At 42.6% G+C, this 15732-nt stretch overlaps 1 protein-coding gene across 5 annotated transcripts in view; it reads left to right on the top strand.

The window, feature by feature from the left end:
- Window positions 1–15517, top strand: part of NOVA1 (NOVA alternative splicing regulator 1) — a 406071-nt gene extending 390554 nt beyond the window's left edge. For all 5 annotated transcript variants that reach the window (XM_069209046.1, XM_069209044.1, XM_069209045.1 and 2 more), the window contains one exon: window positions 10207–15517. In XM_069209046.1, coding sequence (XP_069065147.1) covers window positions 10207–11214 — 1008 coding nt within the window. In that variant the 3' untranslated portion in view covers window positions 11215–15517. The remainder of the gene's footprint in view (window positions 1–10206) is intronic.
- Window positions 15518–15732: the final 215 nt, after the last annotated feature.

Below are 15732 nucleotides of genomic sequence, written 5' to 3'. Positions count from 1 at the left end.
TGAGTGCTTTCAGATTAGCCTCATCCATTTAGCATTTGACTTCAGAAGAAATACTCCAGTAGCTTGTCTCACTGAGAAGTGTTTTTTACATAAAGGCTAGCGACGCCCTCATGTTTTCTCATGTGACTATTACTCTGGTTTTCGTCCCTTCCTTAAACATGAAACGCTTTCAATTTCATTATATTTTAATGAGTATTAATGAAAAATGTTGGATGTTCATAGTGCATATCTTTAACTTCATATAAAATTCACCTACCATCCCTGCGAAGCCTATAGATTAGTGTATGGTATAACAGTAAACCACTTCCTCTGCACTGCATCATGAGACTATGCAGCAACAAGCCGCCTTAAAATGACAGCATGAAATCCTGCTCTGTTGCTGATGAAGCCTATGTAGTGCCATTTTATGTTTTACCCTTAAAATTCGGGAAACAAAAGTGGGTCCCCAATTAATAGTTGAGGAGGGCTCTTATTTCTAAATGGAGACAAGAAAGTTTGCTGTCATGCAAGCAAAATTTTACATTTATTTTTTGGAAAGAGAGATGTATTTTCAAAGAAAAAAACATTGAGAGAGAAAACATATAGGCAGAAATATTCGAATTCCAAATAGTATTTCTATTATGTGGGCACAATTTTGGACGAGTACCTCTTCCCAAAGAAATGTCATCCCTTTCAGAAACCCAGAGTTTTGGGCACTAATTAAATCAATAAGAGTAGTGCTTGGTTGGCAGGTCTTCCCCCAGTACTGCCTGTTGGACGGATGGTGTAGTGTAAGTCACAGGCAGTGCCTACCAGCCATTCCTACTGCAGGGCAAAATACCTTTGTCCTGATAAACGGTGGAAGGGAACTAGCTGCAGTTTTACAAATGGAAGGAGCACAGATTCTGCAAGGTGTCCTGAGTCCGGAGAGATGGATGCACAGAGGCAGAGATTTACGAACACCCTAGAATTTGCACAGGATACACAGAAAAGCCTATGTGTGATGTGTAAGCATCTAAAGAGTAATTGGCCAATCGGTTGCAAGGCCATGGGGCATGTCGAGCCTCATGCAATGTGCAAGGTTTGCAGTGTGCTTTGGAACCCCAAACCTACTTTTTCGTCCAACCACGAGTTGTTTAAGAAAGTTATAAAAACTAGACTAGCCAGACTTATCTATAAGTCAACTCAGCTCAAGACAGGATTTGCATACAACAGATATTGGACATGGTTAATCACTTGTCCGACTGGATTTTAACCTGTGCTTCCTACTATCTGCTTCTTTTTCTTCACTCTGTTCAACACTATGAAGTAACCAAAAAGGAGACTTTCAGCATTACACGAAACACCACAAAAATTTTTTTTAAAAAGGCTAATGGCAGGTTGAGTAGGAGGGTGGTAGTGACATGGATAGAGTGTGTAATGTTCTTGATCTAAACCCAGATCACAGCTAATGCAGATTCAAGGCCTCTTCATAGAAGGATACCTGTTTGATTTTCTGGGAGGGGGGTGTTTAGTTTCAGGAAATCAGAGATTTGAATGAAAATTTCCTTTTCAGAGAGCTTCCAATGAAATGGTTTGTTTCATACTGGCCTGCAGCCAATTATGTCCAATTGATCATGTGTTTGCCTCAATAGTCTTGGCTTAATGTAAGATTTTTTTTTAGCTTATTTGGAATGAGTTAATGATTGCCCTAGCCAGTTTGAGACAGCTGACAAAGGTCTTATTGTCTTGCCTAAGATATGTTTACACATTGGGAATGAGTTAAAAATCACTCTGGCCAGCATGGCTGCAGGCAATGCTTCCAGGATGTTTTTTGTAGAGAATTGGGAGGACACAGGTCAGCTAGTGAGTGATCATAGAATGGAGATAACCTTGAATAGGTCTGTGATTTCTCCTATGGAAAGTATTTTGAACGTTTATGGTTTTGGTTGAATAATTTTGGAGATAGGATGCAGCTTTAGTTGCAGTGAGATTTGTTCACTCGCTGCTTTCATTTGGAAGTGTTTGCCTTGGCAACCAAGTTGCAGTGTTGCTGAGAGTGGTTCCCACAGTTTGAGTGGAAGTTATGATCATGGAATTCAGAAATGATTTTGGTTTGACATGATCCATCCGAAGTGCATTACGCTTTTGCTTTTTCAGTGCCGTGACTGAGATGTGAACTTGCATGCTGAAGAATGCCAGAGGACCTGTTGTCTCTCATTCAGCCCGTGTCCTTCGTATATAAAACCTTGAAACCTGTGTTTTTCTTGGGCCGTTACATAAATTGAGAGATCTGCCGCAGTATGAATGTTGCTAAGCAACAGGCACGGCGACACATCTCCGCTGCGTGACTTCTGCGGGATCCAGGGACCAAAGAATTCATTTTTTCATAACTCATTTTCTCTGTTTTACAATTGTTGACACAAAGTGTGTGTGCATAGGCATAACATTTTGCAGCGTGCTACCAAAAATATTATCAGTGTTCACTTCGGGTTGTTTGGTACTCGCATGCATAAGACAAAATTCATATTAGAGTATTTATCATTGCAAGTCGTTCAGTACAGTTCGGTCAGCTTTACCCCGTCAGTTTTTCGGATCTTTGGCCGGAGCCCATGACATTTTTAACTCTTAAGAGGATCAGATTAAGATTACTGTGTCACACACTGAAAATGTACAATTTCGGTGTGTAATAGAAAGTACAGTTGGTAAACATGGCATAATGGTTTCTAAATGAACCCTTAAAATGCATTCATCGTCTTTTGTTGGGCCTTGAGCAGTGGCTAGCAAGAATGCAATGAGCCCTGGTGTTGGGCTGTAAAGCACAACAATTATCTGGGTTCAATGATCCTCATAAGCCTCCGGGACCCGGTGTCATTGCATCTGTTGAACCAATGGCAGCTACGCCCCTGGGTTTGATGTTTTGTGGCATCGCAATAGGGTCCGTACAGTCAGTTGTCTACGGAGATGCGGTGATTATCATATCCTTGGCGTCCTTGCTCAACTTTCTGATAATATATAGTTACTTTATTCTCATCAGGCCCTTGTAATTGTTTGCAAAGCTGAACGCTGTACACGTGCATGTGTAGCCTGACCCCTAATGAAGATGTAAACGCTGAGCGCGCGTCCCTTCCTCCATAGTCAGTGATAGTACAAAGTGGACAGACACACGCGTGGCTTTCCAGACCTCCTGTGGCTTGTAAAGGTACCCTTCTCAGAATGTATGAAGTATAGTGAGGGACCAGTTTATGGCTTTGTCACACATTGCAGGGCACCTTGCTGCGCCGACAGACACGACAATGGCAGGAATGTGTTGTATTTAAAAGGAAACAGTGCATTCCTGCCTTTGTCCCTGCGCTGACACCATTTTGGCAGCCTAGTGCCAACTCAGGCACCCGTGCACCATGGTGCAAACTTGCCTGCGTTGTAAGGAGGATTTGTTTGTGCAAGATGGGTCATCTTCCTGCACAAAAACAATCTCTGAGGCATTTTGTCTTTCTATGTGTGCTGCAGAATGTACACATGGAAAGAGGATAAACAAGGAAAAATAAAGATATTTCTTCATGTTATGCCTCATCTGGGAAGGCATCAATATAATTTTGGCACATTCCCAGGACTACCACTTCTGGAAATCTAGGAATGCGTCAAAATCCATGAATGTTGCATAGGAACACCCATGCAACACCTAGGAATGCTTCCCTGGGGCACAGTAACTCAGTGCAGCGATTTGTGCTACAATGTTTTACTCAAGATTTAGGAAGTCACTCAGGTCTATGCAAGATGGCCTTGCATAGTTTCATAAATCGCATTTTGGGGTTGCGTTGCACACCCACCATGTAACGTGGTGCAAGAACGATGCAATCCTACTTATAAATATGTCCCTGCATTTTAAGTTTCTGGTTCTTGTAAATCTGGGCCATTGTTTTCAGTGTATTTTGAGTGGCCTTTAAGACCAAGGTAAGAAGAAGACTCCTTCATTCTCTCATCATTTTAGCCTTTTCCATCACATGCCCCCTATTGAAAACCGATTGCTCATGTTTCTACATTTATACTAAATTAACTAAAGGTAAATCCCTAACTTAGCAAGTTAATACTGTACCAAAGGAAGCAGCGTTTGGCTTTGAAGCGACGTTTATAGAAACTCCTTTTAAAGGACAGTGGATTGTAATGGCTGTATGACCGGTGCTAGCGTGAGGCATGATTGTCTTTAGTGCATGCTTCCCACCACATGTATGGGACATGCATGTGTGCTCTTCTGGAGCGTTTCTGCATAGTGCTCTTTTTGTAGCCAGGGTGTACATTCAGCTAGAAGCAATGCTTTACTCTTTGCTATTAGTGCAGTATTTAAACTTTCTTTATAGCATTACTTTCCATGCTTTTTGCGATGCTTTCCTAAATCTGGAGATCCTGTCTTGGGAATCACCTGTTCTCCTCCAGCCATGGTTAATAGGAGCAAGGCATTAGGTGTTTCATTCAACATGCAATAAGACAATCACCTCAAATTTGACCAGAAAAGAACAATGCACTTTTATCTCATGAGGGCCCTTCGCAGGGGCGGTGCCCCCCTGGCCAAGAGTCAGGTCATGAAAAATAAAATGATAGCAGCACTATTGGTTTATTTTTCATCTGCTGGCAGAGCCAGCAGTACAGAGAGGGGCCAGGCCACGGGAGGTGGGAGGGGAGATGAGCAGACAGTGCACCTAAGTGCACATTTGTGTTTGGCTGGCCATCTAATGCCGGCCAAAAACACATGCACACTTAGGTTTCTCTAGCCAGGCTGTGTTTAACAGCTGGGCTGGAGAAACTGCACAGGCCCCAGAGCTGTGTCTTAGCGGCAGTCCGAGCCACTCAGATCAATCCTGGCACTGCTTTCATGCTATATTAGCAGTGCCAGGATTGCTGGGGAGCCTGTGCTGGTGTCCCAGTGAATGCTGAGACACCACATGAAGGGAAGAAGAGCGCTAGGCACAGGAGATGGAGACGGCGGTAAGGTAAGTTTATTTTTAATTTTTTTATTTTCCCCCCTCTGTCTCCGTCCCCCCCACCCCTCCTCTTGAGATTTGCGGCAGCCGCCTTTGGGCCTTTGTCCAAGAGAGCACATAGAGCTATAACTCTGAACCTCTACTCAAGAAGGCACTTTTGCTCAGTAAACTTTAAGGGTCATTTTCTTGCCCAAGTGATCTTATAAAAGCTGCCCATTTTTCAGCACCAGAAGTGTTCTTCATGTTGTGCCTTAGAATGGAGGCCGATAATTCCTCGCTGTATTATTTTCTTCCTTGTTTACAGTATCTACAGGGAGAAGTCTCTAAGGAGATAGGATTGTATTCTACAAATGGGACAGAAGTGATGCTTGCTTCCGAGGGAATCTGCTTTGCAAAGATCTGAGGTGAAAAACATGGGATGGGGTTACTTTTCAATGATTATTCATTTTAGCATTGATGCCAGATATAGAACAGCTGAGGCTAACATCAGTGCTTTGAAATTGCATTGTGTCAAGGTTTGCCACCGTTTCAGTGTTTGGCCGTTCAGTTATTGCCTGAGACTAATATATTTATATTTATATTTGAGACTACACCACGAAAGAGAAGCTCACATGAAATCACTACAAAGAAGTTTTTTTTTTTAATGATTTATCTCGCATCACCTAGCCTTTGCAACATTATTATATGTAGCAGAGCACTTTTCACCTTCCAGCTAGGTACAAAAAGGTTGGGCAGCACTGGTAGCTTGTAAACCATTAAGTTGGCATTGATAAGCCATATTTGGGGCCAGGTTTACGAAGATGTGACGCAGTGCAATGCAGCAAGACAACTTGTAAGTGAGGTGAGGGCAGGAAGGTACCATATGCACTAAAGGCATTGCTGCTCTCTCCCTGCGCTGGAGCACACAGTGCGGCCTAGCACCAATGTATGCACCCTTGCACCATGGTGCAAGGATGCCTGCATTGCAGACAGGATTGGTTTTGTGCAGAAGGTACACCTTCCCGAACAAAAACAATCCGTAGAGGTGGGTTCCACCCTCTTTGTGTGCTGCAGAATGCAACACACACAGAGGAAAAAACAAGGAGTAGTAAAGTTATTTATCCTCGTTGCGCCAGCCCTGGAATGGCGTACTTTTTTGACACATTCCCAGGTTTACAACTGGTAGTAAATCTGAGAATGCGCCAAAATCCATACATGGATTAGAGTTGAAGCACCTATGCTCTACCCATGGATTACCTTCCCAGGGCAGAGTAACGCAAGGCAGCAACTTGCGTTGTGTCCCTCCATATTTAGTATGCCATGCAAAGCCTTGGAAGGAGGCTCTAGGTGGCATTGTAAATCTCACTTAAGGCTTTCGTTCCCTTTATGCCACCTTGCATGATGCAAGGACAGCACAATCCCTTGATAAATCTGGCCCTGGGCATTCAACTTCATGCACATCCTGAAACCAGGAAAATTAACTCCCATTCTCCAAGTTAATATTGTGGAGACCACACATCTGTGCTGTGAACAGAATCTACTTGATAAGTATATCATGCGTGGATGGTGCGCCATAGAGTTGTGCAGAAACGTAATATAGGTTCTGACAAAAATCTTCAGATCACTGAATGAGAGCCTGCATCACTGCCAAACATGAAACTTCCTTGCTAAAACGTCTCTGTGCCGGTGGTGCTATCTTAGTCTTCTTATACCCCCTGTCTGTCTGATTTCTTCTAACTGACCAGCTCCTTAATGAAGCGTCTCCTTTCCGGAGGCCCGGCAGTAATAGGTACTACTGCCCGTGAGGCTGTGAGCAATGCCTTCTAATATCATTGTCTGCACAGACACTTTTACTGATGGTGGTTACCGGTTCGACGGCTGCTGCCCTGACTTTGGAGTCGTGGAGGGAAACATGGAGCCTAATTCTTGCTAATACTTTTCACCCCTAGCTGAACTTACCGTGTTCCCCCAGAGTGCCAAAAGTGGGAGCGATGACTGAAGTGCAGTGATTAGTGGTGCAGAACATGGTAATATCTGCTGGGTCTCTCAGTGAAAGGGAGATCAGAGGAAGCTCTGGTCTGACAAGACAGTGGTTCTTGGAGATAGATAGTACTGAGACCTCCTTAAATGTGACACAGGCAGGGGACCTAGAGCACACAACACTGCTTCAGGAGATGGAATTAAGCTTTGACACCTGTGATGGGAACATTGATAACCTGTCTATGAAATTGAATTAAATAAAAAAAAAAAAAAAACAGGATGCTAACGAAGCTACTTGACGACCTGGCGAAAAGACCAGACGCTGGGAACTATTATAAAAATGTAAAAGAATCTAACCAGAATGGAATGAGAACTGGCTCAGGCTAAAATTGATGATCCTGCCGCAATATTATTAGGATTACTGAAGTTACAGGAGCGACGCAGACTGGGAAGATTGACACGTTTGTAGAAGGTTTGCTGACAGGAGTTTGGAGAGGGTACATTCTCAGCAGTAGTCATTGTGCTGAGTGCTCACAGGACACTGGCACCTCTGCCCCACTCTGGCACAGTTCAACAACTATCATTGCCATGGTACTGAACTATTGGGACAGGGATGTGGCTTGTTAAAGAAAGAGAAAGCTTGGAATCCAAAGGGACAATTAAACGACTTTGTCCAGTCTTTACAGCAACGGTGCAGGGGACTGGGCAGTCCTTCTTTAGCACGGCTCTAAGTTCAAACTGCACTACAACCGGAAATCACATTTTTTCTTGCTGCAGAAGCTAAGAAAAGGTTTTTGAATACTTGATTCATACAAAATACATGACAACTCGATAAAAAAAGCCCTTCGGTGAGACAGAGATTGGAGGAGTGAACAATAACTGCACATGGAGTGATGATGCGTAACTGGGATGGTTTTGCTCACTCTTTTCCAGTTCCACGTTTACTTTTACTTGTCTCACGTTATGGCGCTGCTCCCCTAGTGTGCTGCCAAAGTATCATCTACGAACGTTTTTTTCAGGTTTTATTCGTTTATATTTGATATATTCAATTAAATGAAGAAACTATAAAAAACTTTAATGCCTTTGTTCTTTGATTGGAAATGTGAGCTTGCTCTTGGCGAGTTGAATCACAGTGGCTTTTTGTTACATTCTGTTAATGCCGCTTGTAAAATGCACGGTAATGGTTCCTCAGACTACAAATCACCTCTTTTTATTACTCAGGATCAATGGACTCGAGTCATAGCCCTACTTCGATTAAGGCAGGAATCTTTGATGACAGGGTCCACTGTGTGCCTGTAAGGACGGTATATAGGGATAATGGTTATGAAGTTACATAGCTCTGGGGGCAGAGGTGAGGCTTGATTTACATGTAGATGCAGAGCTGGGACGCAAGGAGTTATTTTGTTTCAGTAATGTGCTGTTAATCTAGCCATCCATGTGGTTGGCCCTACTAGTGCACACATCAAACTTACCTTTTGAAATGTTTAAGGCCTTAATAACTGTACGTTGTTTAGACAGGTGCTTGCTTATGTAGACTAATGTAAAGCTGATAGAACATACACATTTGCAAGCATACTCACAGGACAGCTTTACAATTGAATGAGGGTACACTGCGGTTGCCCACCTCACATACTTCATACTCTGGTGTGGTACATACATATTTGAGGTTTATGATACTCAAGACCTCTACTGACCCCAAAGGCAGATATGCTGTGGTTCTCGGAAAGTTGGATAGTGACAAAAGTTATGTATAACAACCTAAGTTTCTTTGGGATTCAGGATAATATTTTTGGGAATGTTAAGAATTCTAATTTTCGAAAATTATCTGGGGGGATTTTAATAGCATACTTAACACTTTACTTGTTAGATAGAGAAACTGTTGAATAGATTATTGGCCTATCTCGTTATGTGTAGGAGTGGGACCAAAGAGCGTATCTGTTACCTGAAACTCTGATCGCTCCCTAATTGTGCCCTCTCTGCAGATTCCAGTAACGAAAACAGCATATTTGGACCTTCTGCTCTGCGGCATTTGCTGAGTGTATATTAAAGGCTGACATTTGTTAAGCTATCAGTGAAATGTTTATAAATTAGCACCAGATTTTATCCCACTGTGAATGTGGTGAGGAAAACGTTTAAAGTGTACATTAGGAAGCTATGCATTTCTAAAGTAGCTAGAGTCTTTATGTCTCTTTGTATATTATTGGGCTCAATAGAAGTGAGGTTAATCACCTTGGAAAACCACCATTCTTTGACTCACAATCAGGTCACGTTACGGGACATCCAGGCTAAATTGGAAAATTTGGATAGCTGATGTCACTTTTGACCAGGGACTGGTTCACTAGGATTTGCAAAGCGAAGAGTGGCAATGCACTGGCTACGGATCCATCCCTCGACTCCCACTGAAGATTGGGAACTGCTTCGTGGCTTAGTATAGTGTAGTGAAATGGTGGCCGCCTAGTCTGTAATGATTCATCCAGCAGCTACATCTACGAACATATGGAACTCATTAATGCAATACTTGGCAGTCAGGCGAGATTGAAATTCACCTGAATCCAAGAACTAAGAAATGATGACTTTTGTAAATGACCTGAAACTTTAACAAGTTTAGTACCAAGATGTTGTAGACTTTCTCTATTGCTTAGCTTAAAACTCTGTTCTGAAATGTGCCTTTTCTGTCTAAAAGTGAAGTGCAAAGCAAACTAAGACTGTTGTTGGTTACACACTGACTACCACTGAAATGATCCCTGGTGTGTTGCTATGCTCGCTACTTCACTACTGCTAATGCATATTAGAGCTCCTATTTGGGCCATTGGTACTACTGTTCTGCTTTGATGTTACTGTTTATGATGTATGATGATCAATAAATGTGAAAAGCATATCATGCAATCAATAATATCTATGATTTCATTCTCATATGACAAGACTATTCTAATCTTATATGATAGTTATGTTTAGTACCAGTGTTGCATCTCGGAGCATGCACTGCCATGCTTCTAATGCCAAGAGAATATTGAAATCAGCTGTATTTACTTACATGTCAGCTCTATTGCATAGTCTATTCATTTCATTCCTGATAGTCACCAGCAGAGGGAAGCAGCATTTTTGAATATGTGCTAATCCCAGGAGCATTTTGAAGTCGGCTGATGTACTTGTGTGTCAGGAATGTTTGCATAAGTATTCTTCTCTTACATCTGTCAGTCACAGCAGTTGTCCAAGGTCAGCGCCTCCACTGTACCAATACTGCTGTGACTATTACATTTTTATAGTCTAAATACGAATACTAATATTTCGTATCGTTTTTGTGTTGCAGGTAAAGATTATAGTCCCCAACAGCACGGCAGGTCTGATAATAGGCAAAGGAGGTGCCACTGTGAAGGCTGTAATGGAACAGTCGGGCGCTTGGGTGCAGCTTTCGCAAAAACCCGACGGGATCAACTTGCAAGAAAGGGTTGTGACTGTGAGTGGGGAGCCCGAGCAGAACAGGAAAGCTGTGGAACTCATCATTCAGAAGATTCAGGAGGACCCCCAGAGCGGCAGCTGCCTGAACATAAGTTACGCCAATGTCACAGGCCCCGTGGCCAACTCCAATCCCACCGGATCGCCCTATGCCAATACGGCTGAAGTGCTGCCCTCTGCTGCTGCTGCCGCAGGGCTCCTAGGACATGCCAACCTGGCAGGAGTGGCAGCCTTCCCTGCAGTTCTCTCCGGCTTCACTGGCAATGACCTGGTGGCTATCACCTCTGCACTAAACACGTTGGCCAGCTATGGTTATAACCTCAACACGCTAGGTTTAGGAATCAGTCAGGCAGCGGCAACCGGGGCCTTGGCTGCAGCAGCTGCCAGTGCCAACCCAGCAGCAGCAGCAGCAGCCAACCTGTTGGCCACCTATGCGAGTGAAGCCTCAGCCGGTGGCAGCACCCCCGGGGGTGCGGCGGGGACATTTGCATTAGGTAGCCTGGCTGCTGCTACTGCTGCCACAAATGGATATTTTGGAGCTGCTTCTCCCTTGACAGCCAGTGCCATTCTAGGGAGTGAGAAATCTACAGACGGGTCCAAGGATGTAGTGGAAATAGCAGTGCCTGAGAATCTAGTTGGGGCAATACTTGGAAAGGGTGGGAAGACATTGGTGGAGTACCAGGAGTTGACTGGTGCAAGGATACAGATCTCCAAGAAGGGGGAGTTTGTTCCAGGCACGAGGAATCGGAAGGTCACCATCACTGGCTCCCCTGCTGCCACACAAGCCGCACAGTATTTAATCACACAACGGATCACCTATGAGCAAGGAGTCCGCGCTGCCAATCCTCAGAAAGTGGGTTGAACACCCACCATTTACAAGGTCCCAACTCCTTTCCAGCACCTCTCCTTCCTTACCCTAATTTTGAAGGATGTACTGTACTTTGCAGAAGTGAAGGTTTTATTTTTTCTGTTATTAATATATAATTATGCAAACGAATGTGACAACGTTGAAGATGTGTATATGTAAATAATATGTGGTTTAAAAGATGTTCCATAGGAAGGTTTTTTTCCCCTTGACCTGTTTTATTCTCTTATACTGCGCTTGTTGTATACTTGTTGAGAGGTGTTTTAGTGTGAATTTTAAGCCTGCCGTTTTACCAGCATTGTTGTAGTTGAAACTGACTGAATGTAGGCAAGACGATGCGCGTCATTCTTAGAATGAGTTCTAGAGATGACATTAACTGCTGTTACCTTGGGTATGTTATGGTCAATGACCTAAAATGGAGTGAGGCCAAAGCACTGTCTATTCAGTCTTACTTCCTGCGAAGGGCTCAGCGAAGTAGGATAGAACACGGAACAATAACGCTAAAGTGGAACTGCACCCTAGAGTAAGCGTGCATCCAGTGCCAGGACCGCCCTAGTCTGGGACTTTCAGCTGCCACGGTAGAATGTGCTACATAGACTGAGTGGGGTTGTTTAGTCTATTTCTGCGTGCAAGAGAAGCAGCAGCAGAACAATTTCAAAAGCTTCCTTTGGGATTTCGACTGCTTTCTTCCTGAAATATATTTCATTTTGCTTTCCTATAGTCCCTGAATCTGATTTAGCGTTAACATGTTTTTAGTAGGGTGTACCAAACTTAAATTCTTGAGAAGCAATTGGGCAAAAGTCATCATTTTGCACTCAATAATGATTTAATGATACGTTACACCTCTGACGAAGTTCCCTAGACAAATATTTTCTAGGAGAATATTGTCCTGCAAATGGTAATTTGCATTTTTGTTTTCCCTACAACTGCTTTCATAATGACTTTCAAGATATTTTGGCAACGTTTTCCAAATCGCATCTATTATGCAAAGCACAGATCCCAGTTTTGCATGCCTCGCTTTTACCTAAAAATAATAGCAAGTCTCTTTTTTTCATAGCTCTTCATTTTAAAGTCCACACTGCATTAACGGGAGCTGATACCTGACAGCAGTCGTTCAAATTATTGGTGTGTCCTTTGGACCTCAGATCAGACTTTACGGATTTCTATTCTCAAACGGTGAAAATAAAACTGTAGTTGTCGAAATGTATTAATTGTAGATAACGGTTCGAGGTAAATAGTTCTAATATTAATCAAAACACCCAGTCCTAAGTATAAAAAGGTCAGGACATGATGGCATATTTCTGTCTGTCTTGGAGGTTTGTGAGGGCGTGGGAGGTGTGTCTATTTATATTTGTAGATCGGCAGGACAGAGAATAACAGGCTCTGTGTATAAAAGACCTTAAAGTGTTTGTTTCAGTATCTTGAATCTTCTGACTTTAATACCGTAGATCAAGGGTTTATTCAAGATGGTGGGGCTTGCAGTGATGTAATGCGTGACATATAGGTAAAAAGCTACAACTATTGGTCACAAATTGCATTAAAAGTAGGTTGACTTTACCAAACTGTTGCAACAAAATCTAGTGCTGAAGCATGTCCCACCAATGCCATCTTTGTTTGCCCGTTCTTTAATATATCACCATCAGTCTTCTGGTTTCAGAAGGGCATAGTGGTGCAGTTGTATTTACATGTTTATAAACAGAGGTAGATAAAGCATTTATCATGAAATCCCTGCATGAACCTTCTCAGGAAAACGAGGATTTGGTACCATTTTCCCACATATGCCAGTCAAAGCTAGAAATATTGGCTAGAGTTGTTAAGCCTCCATGGTGTATCCAGGATCTCCCAGTGGCCAACGGCCATCACAGTACAGTAGACAATACTCATATTGTTGCCACTTCATTGTTTGTGCATTGTTGCCTCAATATACTGTAAACCTCGGTGGCCCCTGCGATATGTCTTTAGACTTTTTGATTTGTAAAATGAGCTACTATCTGTTGGCAATTAGGATACACATTTTGTCCCTTTTTGTAAAAATATATAGATTTTGTTTTCTTTTTGTCATTAAAAAACGATAAAGCAGGACAAGTCACAGATGCCTGTATTGCAGTCAGTCAGGGGGCCGCAAGTTTGGGTTTACGGACTGCACGGATCCTTTCCACAGAGGCCTATGAGACCTCAATTATCTAGGAAGAAGTAAACTGAAATATATTTCAAGAAGAAATGAGGTTTTCCCTGTAACGATGGTGCCTGTGATATCCGAGCATCACCAGGTACCGGATGCCTGTTTAGGTGCTGGGTACCAGGGCAGTGGTATGTGCGCACTTCTAATGGTACTGTATAACTCACAGCCCGTGTTCAGTGTCTTATTTTCTTCTGTAGCTCCTTGTCTGTATGCTGGCTAGTGCTTTCGCCTTGGTACTGTGTGCTGATTCTTTTACTGCTGATGTTTACAATGCACATGCCTTAGAAGAGAATAGCGTGTATCTGGTGCTTCTCCTATGTCACAGAGGCACGCACCGAAGCTTTAGGAACAAAGGAAAGAGAGGCAGAAAATAACTGGTACTGCCACTTCTAGCCCTGAGATCACCATGACTGAGGCAGTGTGCCATTTGATGACAGCTTAGTATTATGGTATGGTTCCCCTTTAAAATAATACTTAAAGACACACATCTGTCAAACAGCAATATAATTGCAAAAAGCACTGTAAAATATTTTTAAAAAGGTTGAAACTGTGGAAACAAATTATATTGGTAAGTTTACACATCAACAAAAAGGCGTTTGCCATCTGAACTTAACAGAGTGGATTTAATGCTGCATGCTGGCCAGCACCAGCCATTCGTCACCAGTTGAAAGTTTTCACCCCAGAATACCAACCTCTGGCTCGGGGTTTGTACGTTTATTTTTGAAGCACTGAAAGTCACTACTGATCCCATCAACTGACCAGTAGTGCAGCCATTACTCCATTTAGCATCCTCGCTGTCTACAGTGTGTCGAGGAAAAAAAACATTTTGTAAGCAAAAACATGTGGAAGTGCCAACTAACTGATAGCTGATGTTTCATTCTCTGCAACTGCTTGAGAAGTATGTTGCATTTTAAGAGCTTATGTTTGTGTATAATTTGTTCAACATTAGAATCCGATTAGTGTTGTGAATGTAGCTGATTTTACTGTGAATCTTTCTGTGATGGAGTCTTCGCAGCATGGCGCCAGCAGCCCAAGTGCAGTTTCTAATACTCGGTAGTTTGCATGTTCTGTGTCACCAGACTGATCAGTATTTCCTGCATGCTAATCAAAAGGAGGCAGGTCAGTGTTGAGAGGTAGGGGTGGGCTCCTTTAATGCAGGCTGTTTTACAAAAGGGCGTTTTCAAAACTGTGTGCCCATGTCGCCTAAGATCCCAGCAAGAGACCCTATCTGTACCTCTCCTGAGTGTCAGTTGCCCCTTCCAAACCATTGACCCATCATCTGTTCGCCCTCTGAGCTACCCACGGCAGGCCGCTCAGAGGACCATCCATAGCCAAGCACCTCTTCATCCCGAGCATGCACTCTTAAACTCAATGGACAGAACTAAAACATCTGCCTACCTCTGGAACATCTGGCTGAGCAATTGAGTTTCAAAAACAGAATTTTACTTCCATCTCAACTTCAACTCATTGATTCCGTTCGTTCATCTTACCAGGCTGAAATGACATCCCTGCTGCTCCTTTCTGTGCTACCAGTTAACGAACAATACGTGTGATGCTCCACGTCTGAACCTCGTCCAGCATCTTTTTTTCCCCTTTTTCAGAACTGTGATCTCTGTCTTCATGAACTTTCCCCTTTGTTCATTGAACTATATGGACTCCTCATTTCATATTGATTTTTAATGTGCAATTTCCTTTTTTTGGAACATTGAGGATTTGAAAGTATTCCGTAACACTCGCCTTTTCCTCCCCACCCCCCACCCTGCCAATCCCTTCTCCTTTCATTTTTAAAAACCCATTCCTGCCAAACTTTTAAGAGTAGATTTAATTTTTTCTATTTTTTTAAACATTGGATTTGTTTTTTATTTACAGTTCTCGGGACTCTAATTATTTACAGAATGTTTTTTTTTTTTTTTAAAGGGAATGATATGCTTGTTTTAACTGAAAAGAACAACGCTGTAGTAAAACTGTGTTACTGGTAATGACTATTTATCGTCGATACTGTGTAGCTGTGTAAGTTTCTGACAAATAGTGTAATTCGTGAAAACCAGTGGTTAGCATTTGCCGCTATTATATTTACCCATTTTATCATTATAAATGTGCTTAGTTCATCATGTACCATCCCGTGTCTCCCGTCTCATTTTTTCCTTGCATGTCACAAGTCTCAGTTCATTTATAAAACATTAACAATGACTACTATGTTTGTAAATTTCCTTCACCATGCTGTCTCCCAGCCAGCAGTGAATAAAAGCAAAGATTGGGACCCTTCACCCCATTGTTAGGTTTTTGGGGCCAAAAAAAAGGAAGGGGAGAAGAAGAGAAGACATAGGGTGTGT

Source organism: Pleurodeles waltl, chromosome 9 (assembly GCF_031143425.1).
Source record: "Pleurodeles waltl isolate 20211129_DDA chromosome 9, aPleWal1.hap1.20221129, whole genome shotgun sequence".
Taxonomy (NCBI): domain Eukaryota; kingdom Metazoa; phylum Chordata; class Amphibia; order Caudata; family Salamandridae; genus Pleurodeles; species Pleurodeles waltl.
The sequence above is the reverse complement of the archived record's forward strand: the minus strand, read 5'-3'. Positions and strand labels throughout refer to the sequence as shown.